Genomic DNA, 12,323 nt, shown 5'->3' on the forward strand with positions numbered 1-12,323 from the left:
AAATATATGAAACAAAAAAAATCTCACAGGTAAGGTCAAATATATGGTAAAGGTAATGGATCAACCACTTATAAAGTGAATATGAAGGTTAAAAGACAGCAGTAGTAAAATTAGCTATAACTACAAAGATTAGTTAAGGGATACACAAAATAAAAAGATGTAAAATGTTACATCAACACATAAAATGTAGGGGGTGCTAAAAAGGTAGTGCTTTTAGAATGCACTAATACTTATTTTGAACACCCCATTTTTAATGGAGGCCCTTTGGCCACTTGAATTTTTTTAATATTTGGGTTTTTTTTTCTTTTCCTTTAGTTTTTGCTTCATTTCACATTGTAGACTCACCTGTATTATAGCCCAGATTGGTTGGCACCAGGTATACCCACCTACACTTTGTTCATAACCAACAGCTGTTCTAACTGGACTAGTATTTGTAATTACTTGATGCTCTTGTCATACTAGCTGTTAAGCATTTTATATCTCACCCCTGATTACAGCCACATATTTAGTTAGAAGTGGGGAAATGTTGACGTCAACAATATATTCTATATAAAATGAGTAAGATTTTTACTGTATGCCAGAGAGAAAGCATATATGTTCCTTCACACAACAATAAAATGTATTTCAGTTTCTCCATTGGCATTTTGTAAGTGGATTTTTTAATGGCAGCAATAAAGAGTGTTTCTTAAAGCTGTATTCCTTTTCTTTGCTAGGGGGAGCACATGACGATAGAAATAAATCTCGTCCAGTTGTAATAACTTGTGTTCGTCCAGGAGGGCCTGCTGACAGGTAAACTTCTTTCTGTGTCACTATCCGAACAGACTAAATGAAGCTGGGGACTTTGGCAGAGAAGTTGATGAATTAAAAATTTCATAGTAACAGATAGATATTAAATAAATACATTGGAATGTGAAAACAAAAGTGTTCAGGCTGAAGAATCAGAAGAAAGTAAGTTTGACCCCAGATTCAACGCTTACCACCCTATGTTTTTGGCGTGTGACTTAACAGTTCTCTGCTCAGTTCCCTCCAAATGTAAAATGTAGAGGATAATGCCTACTTTTCAAGGTTTTTTGTTTTATTAAGGATTAGAGATTTATGGTGCATTGCAGGGGGCCTGTCATACTGGAGGCATTTAATAAAAAGCACCTGGCCCTTTTACAGCAGGTCCTTGAGATGTATCCTTTCCAATTGCTAATCTCCTAACCTGGAAAGATAGATGATGGGGTTCTGACTCTTACTATTGCCAACATCCTTGACTATGAAAGTCAGACTAGAAGTGACTTTTAGTAAAAGGGAAGGAATATTTATGGTGTTAGTGTTTCTTCCTTGCTAATTTGAAGATTTCCTACATAAACCTTTTGGATGTGGAAGTCCCAAATGAACACACAGCTTATACGTCTCAAGAGACATTTATCTTTGTATTAACCTCCCACAACAAAAGTCTGCTCCATAATGGTAGGGAACACAACTCCTGCCACTGGATAGGAGAGAAAAATAGGAAAATGCACTGATTATCCCCAACTCTGCACAAAATGTTTCAGCCTAGAATGGATTTTTTAAAACCTGTCATAAGCACTAGATATAGCAATAATAATAGTAAATACTGCTTGTTGAGTGATTACCGTGAGCCAAGAACTGTGCTAAGTACTTAGCAGACATTATCTTATTTTATCCTCACAACCATTCACTAAATGAGGTATTTTTATCCACTTTTACAGATGACTGAACTGAGGAACCATATGCTTAAATGACTTGCCAGCTAGGATAGGAATTTAGATTTATTTTCCTTAAAAGCTCATACTCTTAGCTCACTTTTTTAAAAAACTTGAAGTTTAATATAAAATAAGAAAATATGAAGACACTTGGGTTCTCCCCTATGCTAAAGTTGTTTGCCTTTGTGGAGGATAATACAAAGTCAAAATTTCCAGGGAAATTTTGTTGCTTTTTTTTTCCTTCTCATGCTTTTTTTGTGAATTATTCTTCCTGGAGCAACTAAGAATATTTCCATTTGTTATTAACATTGCGAGTTGGGGTTGGCAGAAATGTCAAGAGCAGGCTACTAGTTTGTGAACATTTTACCAAATTAATGTAAAACTAAAGGAAACCCTGGTGGCTCAGATGGTTTGCCTGCAATGCAGGAGACCCAAGTTTGATCCCTGGGTTGGAAAGACCCCCTGGAGAAGGAAATGGCAGCCCACTCCAGTGTTCTTTCCTGGAGAATTCCTTGGACAGAGGAGCCTGGCAGGCTACTGTCCATGCAGTCGTATAGAGTCGGACATGGTTGAGCAACTAACACACATAAAGGAAACCAAAAATTTTAAGATAAAATTTTAGAGTTAAATTACATAGAGAGTTGTCTTGGTGAAAGATGTTTAAGACATCATTTTTATTCTTCCCAAAGCCTAAACTTGTAATCCCCGCATTTGATTTTCTCTTCTTTGTTGACTCGCCCTCACTGGAGGGTTATAATCTGGAAGCCTCTCTGGCTGCACTTTAGTGATGTCAGTATTGTGCTGAGGCATCTTCTCTCACTGCCTTGAGTGTCTGTGTCTACAGAAGGGAGAATAGTATTTGCCTGCCTTTTCCAGGGAATATGAGACTGAATCAATTTAATGATCATCAAATGGCCTTATAAATCAGTAGGAAAATGTAGAGACTAGGGAAATTTTTCACCAGCGTTCTCTCTCCAGCTTGGGTTCACTGGTGATAAATTGAATGGAATCAGCAGGCTTTTCTGGCTCGCCAAGCTTTGGAAAAATAGGTGAATGCTATTTCCTGGGCTTTAATAAATCAATTTTAGACATTTTGGCAAAAAAAAAAAAACCTAGGAAAGAGAAAATGTGCCTTTATTACTCTTGCACCCCAAGAGTTCATCGTGGGTGACTTGGTTATTTGCTATTGTGTCGTTATTTTCTTATTACTGATTTTCATATTGCAGCAATTTGCTGTTCAGGGTTCCTTCTGTTAATGTCACACTTGATGCTTAGAAGGAAATGCAAATGGAGTGGATGGTAGACTGTGTGTGAAAGAGCCACTTTGGCTGAGTGACTATTAATGTTAAGACTCACAATGCTAAATTAATGACTGTTTCTTTATTCTCCCTTCAGAGAGGGCACAATCAAACCTGGTGATAGGTTGCTCAGTGTGGATGGAATTCGACTTCTTGGAACCACACATGCTGAGGCCATGAGTATTCTCAAACAGTGTGGGCAAGAAGCAACGCTGCTGATCGAATATGACGTCTCGGTCATGGGTATGTCGGATACTGAGGTCGGGATCTCAAAGTCTACATCATGTCACTGTCCATTCCTGATAAGCCACTTTGGGTTAAGAATGAACTGTTATGTCCTGTAGCAGACAGAATTTCATCAATGCTATATTAGTCCTCTGTTTGAGTTCAGGAAAAGGTGAGGGTCACTTCTCAGCAATTTAGAGTTCTCGTGTTGATAGAATCTATAAAAGCATCTCATTCTGTCAGCATGTTTCACTTAGCAATCAGCTCTTATACGTAGATTACCCTTTGGCAGGAAAGTATTTTCTCCCTCCAGTTCACAAAAACAGTATTATTAGCTTAGGGATTGGTACTTTTTCTTTTACTACTTGGAGACTGGAAACAGTAGGAGGTTCCTTTCCTTCTTGTAACTTCACAATGTGAAGCCAGCTAATCAGAATTAATGGAAATTACCATTTTCTCATCAGACTTAGGGACAAAGAAAGGAAAGGGGACATATCATATGCTTGACTAAAATGAGAAGTTGAGTACAGTATCCTTTCCTGAAATTATGATTCCAATAAAAAGTAATTCTATTTCTACCCTCTCAACTATAGTAAAACTAGAAAGGTATTCTCACATGCCTTTTCAATGGGAAGAGAGTGTCAAAGTTTTGTGTAAAGTTGACTAAGGCAGAGAAATTATGAGGTAATGAATTGGAACCTGAAATTGAAACTTAAATCATGCTGTAAATACTTCTTAAAATTTTCAGACTTGATTGTGTGCCTGACTTAACTAACAAGTTCTATGTGGGTAACATGTAGCTGAGCAAAAGAGACTTACTCTGTAACTGCAAACTCCTTTATTTCCCACTCTGTATGATTCATGTAGAAAAATGTTGCTTGAAAGTGTTCTCAGTCTGTCTACTGGCCTGAAATGTATGAGGTATGAGGCTTCCTAAAAGATGTAAAGTTTGAGAGTTAAAGAGTTCTTAGAGTAAGTGATATGACATGCTCTTGAGATGGAAAGGTCAGGGATGAATGAGCTCTCCTCCCTCTGTTCTTCCTTTCTTTTGTTTTCTCTTTCTTCCTCTTTTCTTCCTCTTTTTGTTTTTATATGTCTTTTGAGTTAGACAGTTTGGGTTCTGTTTTCAATTCTACTGATTTCTAGCTATTAGTTTAACCATGTTAACTTATTTTCCTGTGCCTTAAGTTACCTCCTTTGTCAAATAGAGACTAGCAATGCCTATTTTGAAAGGCAGTTAAGAAGATAAAATTATACAAATAAAATATATTTTAAGTGATGATCCAATGTATTATTAATGTTAAAAATTGAAGCAAATGTTTGACATGTTTAACTCACTCAGTCTACAAATATTTCTTTTTTTAATATTTAAGCTAAGTGACAAGTACAAAGACGATAGAAATAAACAAAACAGACCTGGTTTCTGCCTTTATGAAGCTTGAAATTGACAGGAAGGAGAGACAGTAAACAGGTACATGCCAAACAAACACTCAGAAAGTGTGATCACAGCAGAAACTAACACAACATTGTAAAGCAATTATCCTCCTGTTTTTAAAATTTATTTTCAACTGGAGGATAACTGCTTTACCATGTTGTGTTGTTTTCTGCTGTACAACAATGTGGTTCAGCTGTAACTGTACATATATCCCCTCCCTCTGAGCCTTCCTCCCACCCCACCCCCATCCCACCCCTTCTAGGTCCTCACAGAGCACCAAGCTGAGCTCCCTGTGTTATACTTCAGTTTCCCACTAGCTATCTGTTTTACATTTGGTCATGTATATGTTTCAGTGCTGTTCTCTCAGTTTGCCCCACCTTCTCCTTCCCCTGTTATGTCCACAAGTCCTTTCTCTACATCTGTGTCTCTATTCCTGCCATGCAAATAGGTTGATCAGTACCATTTTCTAGATTCCATATAAATGTAATATACAACATTTGTTTTTTTTCTTTCTGACTTACTTCATTCTGTATGACAGATTTTAGATTCATACACCTCACTTCCCAGGTGGCACTAGTGGTAAAGAACCTGCCTGCTGAGGCAGGAGACACAAGAGATGCGAGTTCAATCCCTGGGTCAGGAAGATCCCCTGGAGGTGGGCATGGCAACCCACTCCAGTATTCTTGCCTGGAGAATCCTGTGGACAGAGGAGCCTGGCGGGCTTCAGTTCACAGGCTTGCAAAGAGTTGAACACAATTGAGGTGACTTAGCACATAAAGCATAAACACAGCAAAAGTTGAATGTTCCCATTAGATAGAAACATTGATATGGATACATATATTCATATATGTAAAACAATACTTAATAAGGACCTGTGTCATAATCTTGAGTGGGAAGTTTTAATATCTAAAATATATCATTTCTCTCAAATGCATCCATAAATTCTGTTCAAAATCTCAAAAGGATCTTTGGAGGATTTTTAAGAGCTATTTCTAAAATGTATATGGAGTAAGAAAAGTGGAGGAGGGAAAACAGCCAAAACATTTTTGAAACAATATAAAAGTAGAGAAACTTGTTCCATCCAATATCAAGACTCATTCTAAAATTGTGCCATTAAGTCTGTGTAATATTTACATGGGGTAATAAATAAACCAATGGAAGAGAGTCCAATGGTGCAGACCACTGCAGAAGTATAGTCTTACATTAGTGGGGAACAACTGAGCTAGTCAGTCAATGATAGAGGGTCAGTTAGTTAGCCGCATGGGAAAAAATTCATTTAATTTTTTACTTTATACCACACCCCAAAATAAAGCCTTTATTTACTTAGCCATTTCCCAACAGAATGCTATTATAAATAACTGGAATTAATATCCTTTTACCCAAATCTTTGTATTTCTGACTTCATTAAGTCAAAGGGCATATTTCTTTAGAAAATATTTGATACATAATTCTGGTTGTATTCTATAAAGATTATACTATTTTATATTACTGCCAGTAGTGTTTTAAATGTACCTATCTCATCAGAGCACCAGATAAAACTTTAAATAGTATGTTTTTAATTTTTTTAATTTAAGTAAAAAATTGCATTTATATTTTAATTTACTTTTTAAAAATTTTCTAGTGCAAGTAAGTGTTTTTTCACATGAACACTAGCCATTTTTGTTTGGCATTGTCTGCTTATGTTCTGTATTCTGTTTTTCTATTGGAGACATTCTTAGTTTTTTTTTATATTGGAGTTGTTTTTTTTTAATTGGTTTGTGTAGCTATGTATGTATTAAGGATACTGGTTCTTATCAGTGTCTTGTAAAAATTCTTTTTAGTTGTTTATATGCCCTTTCTGACATATGCAAGTTTCTTTTTTTAAAACTTAGATCTAGTATTTTTCTTAGAATTTAAATATTCATTTTTTCTAAAGTTACCTAATATCCCTGAATTATTTAATAAAGATTCCATCACATGTCCACTAATTTTTAAAATCATACCCTAAGTTGTTAAATATAACTGGACTCCACATCTGGGCTAGCCAGTCTGATTATATCTAGTTTCACACCAGATTTCAGCATAGGACTTTTGAATTGAAAGTCTTAGCATAAGAGTTCTTATTGTCATAAAAAGATATTTTTGAGGAGAAAATTATTTATTCATATAGTACATTTATTATATTATTCTTCCAAGTTTTGCTAACTTTTATATCAGGTGAGCAAACTTTAATTTTGATTTTGTTTATTTCTTTTTAAATTCCTTTTTCTCTTTTCTGTTCACCTCTCTTGCACCTGCTGACTTTCTCTCCCTCATCCTTTTCTCTCTCATTCTGTTCTTCATTCTCTATCTCCCTTTCTTCCTCCTTCCCTTTCTAGCCTCCTCATTCTTTTTTTACATTCTACTCTGTTTTTCACATGTCAATACTTTTCACTATTCTAATTGTCTTACTTAGATTTTTTCTGATATTTCTCTACTGTTATTCTCCTTTTTCTCTGTTTTTTCTTTCTTTCTTTTTTTATTTCTGTTTTACTAATTATGTTAAGATGGCATTAGGCATAGATATGGTCAGATAATTAAGAATGACAATTTGTGAAAAGAAGTAAAAGTGGCCCCCTAGAAAATCAGAATATGAGATACTTTCAGTTAGAATGGCTGCATCAAATACTAACCAACCTCCAACCTTTCCTTTTATAAAAACAAAAAATTTCCCGTTTTTGCAGCACGTTTTTTGTTGCTGTTGTTTGTTTTTGCAGCTTGCAGCTTTTGTCATTCTTTCTCCTTAAAAGGAGTAAAATGAGTGGCTTATACAACGTAGCCTGCTACTTACTCTGAGAGGTCCAATTGGTATTTCTTTCAAACTATCTAGAAGTCAAAGTATCATTAAAAATAGTTTACCATTCTCATTTTTTTTTTTTGAGAAAAAATTCTAGTATTTTTAGGATACTTGAAAAAAAAATTGGGAAGCCTGGTGTGCTGCAGTCCATGGGGTCTCAAAGAGTCGGACATGACTGAGCAACTGAACTGCTCTTTGGTAGGGGAGGATGGAATGTATGTTGAACAAAATAAGTCAAAAAATAGCACTTCCTCAAAGCAGATAATGTTGAGTTGATGAAAATAATAGAGGCCCATTCAAAGACACAGCCAAATGTTAAATATTTTATTCCCACTAACAGCATATGAAAATTATCATTAATTTCACATCCTCACCAACACATGGTATTCTCAGTCTCTTTTATGGTAACTATTCTGATGGGTATGTAGTGGGATCCCATGGTAAACTGAATGTATGTTTCCTGGATGAACCTTGATATGAAGCACCTTTTCATTTGCCACTCAGAACATTCTTGATGCTTTGATTTTACTTTTAACACTTTCATTTATTTATATACTATTAAAATGATGTCACATTATAATTCAGGAAGCAGGTGTATGTCTATAATCATAAATATAAATATTGATTGTATTTATTTATATGCTACTAAAAATACACAAATTATTTTGCAGGAAAAGCGTACGTGTGTGTGTGCAAGAGATATTGATATATCATCCCTCTGACTCATTGATATTAATCAGATATATTTTTTAGTAAATCTCAGCTCAAAAATTTCAGCATATTCAGTAGTATATTTGAGAAAGCTGTTGAAACTATTAATTTTATTAACTAAAGTTGAATTTAGTTGGTGATAAAACTTTCAAGAAAATTTATTGCAATAAGACTGGTAAGACAGGGTCTAGGAGGAAGTAAGAGTTTAGTTTATCTGTTCTTATAACTTCTCATCATTAAGTGGGTGTGTATAGAATAAAGCAAAATATCAATGTTTATCTTGTAGGTTTAAAATGAAGTTACTTCATGAAATCATCTTACCTTGCCAAATGACATTATGAATCTTTAAGTCACAAAACCTCTTAACCTACCTGTGGTGTTTTTCTGAGTTCCTGTAAGTCATGACTCTTGACTATTTCTCTGCTTGGCTTCAAATTTTTCCTTCTATTTCCTTGGACTAAATCAGCATGCAAAACCAAGAATACTGAGAAAGATGTTACTCTTTTCTTAGAAATACCCAACTGTATTACATCTTTGCCCAGCTGTATGGCTAGTCCTTACTTACATTCATTCCTAAGCAAACATGAAATAGTATTAATGACTTTCAAGTGATTGTTTCATCAGGGGTGGATTTGAATATTATGAGTCTTCAGAAGAGATGATGACTTCTGCTGCAACCAAAAAGTTATATAGGTTTATTGGTGTTACCACAACTGAATCTTGGCTGTCCTTTGCATTTCATTTTTCCAGAATATGAAGATCAAGATACCTAACTTCCACTAGTCACTTCTCAGTCATAAGTACCAAGAGTAAATGGACCACTATTTGTATTTTCTAGGGGCAAATCAGTTTCTTCCAGATGATCTCAATTTACTGGAAACTGGATTTTTCAAGGGCCTTTAAAGTATTTATGATCCACATCCTTGTGATCCAAATCCCTTGTGAGTCCCCAGCATAACCTTCTCCTATTCATACCAAAATATCATAAACAGAAGCCCAGGGAGTTTCCTATATAAAATCAGTCTAATTTTTAAATGGCAACAACAGTTTATTAAGAATGTTAGTTTTCTATGATTAAAAATAGATTTTCTTATACTTTCTCCATTTTTATCTAAAACATGAATTTTTGCAGAATCCTCTTATTCCTACTCACCTCACTCACTTTTACGTATTTGAATTCAGAGCCACTTGTCCTATTTGGGAAATAGAAGAAGTGGGTAAGGAGAAAGTTACCCTAAGCTTTAAAAACTAGATTTTTTTTATTTTAAATGAATAGATTTGTTTTTAATTTACTTTCATAGTATACTAATACACAAATAGAAAAGTGCTAAGATTTTACTTGTACAGCTTGCTGAATTTTCACTTATATATTTTCCAACCAGGTCAAGAAATAGGAAACAGCAACCATCATCACCAGAATCCACACTGTGCCTCCTCTCAGTTGCTACCACATCTTTTCTACCAGTTTGACTCCTGTCTTGACTTCCTAAGCCTTAACTGTATTCTCCTAATTTTTGAACTGTCTGTAACGGGAATCATATGGTACATTTCTTGGGTATTGGGCTTCTTATGAAGCAATTTAGATAGCTGATTGCAGTGTAAGAGGTACTCATTGACAGTACCTGAGTAACACTAACGTAAGAATTGAATACTTTGGAATATCATTCAGGAGCTTAGTATTACATTTGGTACAAAGGGGATGAATAGTGGTATCAGAGTGGGAGTGACATGGAATAGTAAGTTAATATTTATCTTTTCCTTAAGGGCCGATTTAATAATATTTTAGGTGGTATCCGTGTGATAGAATCAGAAGAGTCCTTTCAGTATTTTGAGCCATTTGTAAAATGAGGGGACTTAACTGGAATGGGTGAATTTAACTCAGATAACCATTATATCTACTACTGTGGGCAGGAATCCCTTAAAAGAAATGGAGTAGCCCTCATGGTCAACAAAAGAGTCCGAAATGCAGTACTTGGATGCAATCTCAAAAACGACAGAATGATCTCTGTTCGTTTCCAAGGTAAACCATTCAATATCACGGTAATCCAAGTCTATGTCCCAACCAGTAACACTGAAGAAGCTGAAGTTGAACGGTTCTATGAAGACCTACAAGACCTTTTAGAACTAACACCCAAAAAAGATGTCCTTTTCATTATAGGGGACTGGAATGCAAAAGTAGGAAGTCAGGAAACACCTAGAGTAACAGGCAAATTTGGCCTTGGAGTACAGAATGAAGCAAGGCAAAGGCTAACAGAGTTTTGCCAAGAGAACGCACTGGTCATAATAAACACCCTCATCCAACAACACAAGGGAAGACTCTACACATGTTCCTCACCAGATGGTCAATACCAAAATCAGATTGATTATATTCTTTGCAGCCAAAGATGGAGAAGCTCTATACAGTCAGCGAAAACAAGACCGGGAGATGACTGTGGCTCAGATCATGAACTCCTTATTGCCAAATTCAGACTTAAATTGAAGAAAGTAGGGAAAACCACTAGTCCATTCAGGTATGACCTAAATCAAATCCCTTGTGATTATTCAGTGGAGGTGAGAAATAGATTTAAGGGACTAGATCTGATAGGCAGAATGTCTGATGAACTATGGATGGAGGTTCGTGACATTGTACAGGAGACAGGGATTAAGACCATCCCCATGGAAAAGAAATGCAAAAAAGCAAAATGGCTGTCTGACGAGGCTTTACAAATAGCTGTGAAAAGAAGCAAAGTGAAAAGCAAAGAAGAAAAGGAAAGATATTCCCATTTGAATATAGAGTTCCAAAGAATAGCAAGGAGAGATAAGAAAGCCTTCCTCAGTGATCAATGCAAAGAAATAGAGGAAAACAATAGAATGGGAAAGACTAGATATCTCTTCAAGAAAATTAAAGATACCAAGGGAACATTTCATGCAAAGATAGGCTCAATAAAGCACAGAAATGGTATGGACCTAACAGAAGCAGAAGATGTTAAGCAGAGGTGGCAAGAATACACAGAAGAACTATCAAAAAAGATCTTCATGACCCAGATAATCACGATGGTGTGATCACTCACCTAGAGCCAGACATCCTGGAATGTGGAGTCAAATGGGGCTTAGAAAGCATCACTACGAACAAAGCTAGTGGAGGTGATGGAATTCCAGATGAGCTATTTCAAATCCTGAAAGATGATGCTGTGAAAGTGCTGCACTCTATGCCAGCAAATTGGAAAAGTCAGCAGTGGCCACAGGACTGGAAAAGATCAGTTTTCATTCCAATCCCAAAGAAAGGCAATGCCAAAGAATGCTCAAACTACTGCACAATTGCACTCATCTCACACGCTAGTAAACTAATGGTCAAAATTCTCCAAGCCAGGCTTCAGCAATATGTGAACCATGAACTTCCAGATGTTCAAGCTGGTTTTAGAAAAGGCAGAGGAACCAGAGATCAAATTGCCAACATCTGATGGATCATCAAAAAAGCAAGAGAGTTCCAGGAAAACATCTATTTCTGCATTATTGACCATGCCAAAGCCTTTGACTGTGTGGATCACAATAAACTGTGGAAAATTCTGAAAGAGATGGGAATAACCAGACCACCTGACTTGTCTCTTGAGAAACCTGTATGCAGATCAGGAAGCAACAGGTAGAACTGGACATGGAACAACAGACTGGTTCCAAATAGGAAAAGCAGTACATCAAGGCTGTATATTGTCACCCTGGTTATTTAACTTATATGCAGAGTACATCATGAGAAACGCTGGGCTGGAGGAAGCATAAGCTGGAATCAAGATTGCCAAGAGAAATATCAATAACCTCAGATATGCAGATGACACCACCTTTATGGCAGAAAGTGAAGAAGAACTAAAGAGCCTCTTGATGAAAGTGAAAGAGGAGAGTGAAAAAGTTGGCTTAAAAATCAACATTCAGAAAACTAAGACCATGGCATCCAGTCCCATCACTTCATGGCAGATAGATGGGGAAACAGTGTCAGACTTTATTTTTCTGGGCTTCAAAATCACTGCAGATGGTGATTGCAGCCATGAAATTAAAAGACACTTTCTCCTTGGAAGAAAAGTTATGACCACCCTAGACAGCATATTAAAAAGCAGAGACATTACTTTGCCAACAAAGGTCTGTCTAGTCAAGGCTAT

At 36.0% G+C, this 12,323-nt stretch overlaps 1 protein-coding gene across 14 annotated transcripts in view; it reads left to right on the plus strand.

Annotated features, from left to right (window-relative positions):
* The window catches only part of GRIP1 (glutamate receptor interacting protein 1), a 755,429-nt gene that overhangs the window by 604,605 nt on the left and 138,501 nt on the right, over positions 1-12,323 (plus strand). For all 14 annotated transcript variants that reach the window (XM_081589879.1, XM_081589876.1, XM_081589880.1 and 11 more), the window contains 2 exons: positions 714-789; positions 3,108-3,253. In XM_081589879.1, coding sequence (XP_081446005.1) covers positions 714-789; positions 3,108-3,253 — 222 coding nt within the window. The remainder of the gene's footprint in view (positions 1-713; positions 790-3,107; positions 3,254-12,323) is intronic.

The sequence above is a fragment of the Giraffa tippelskirchi genome, chromosome 4, assembly GCF_054371585.1.
Source record: "Giraffa tippelskirchi isolate mGirTip1 chromosome 4, T2T-mGirTip1v1.2.pri, whole genome shotgun sequence".
Lineage (NCBI taxonomy): Eukaryota > Metazoa > Chordata > Mammalia > Artiodactyla > Giraffidae > Giraffa > Giraffa tippelskirchi.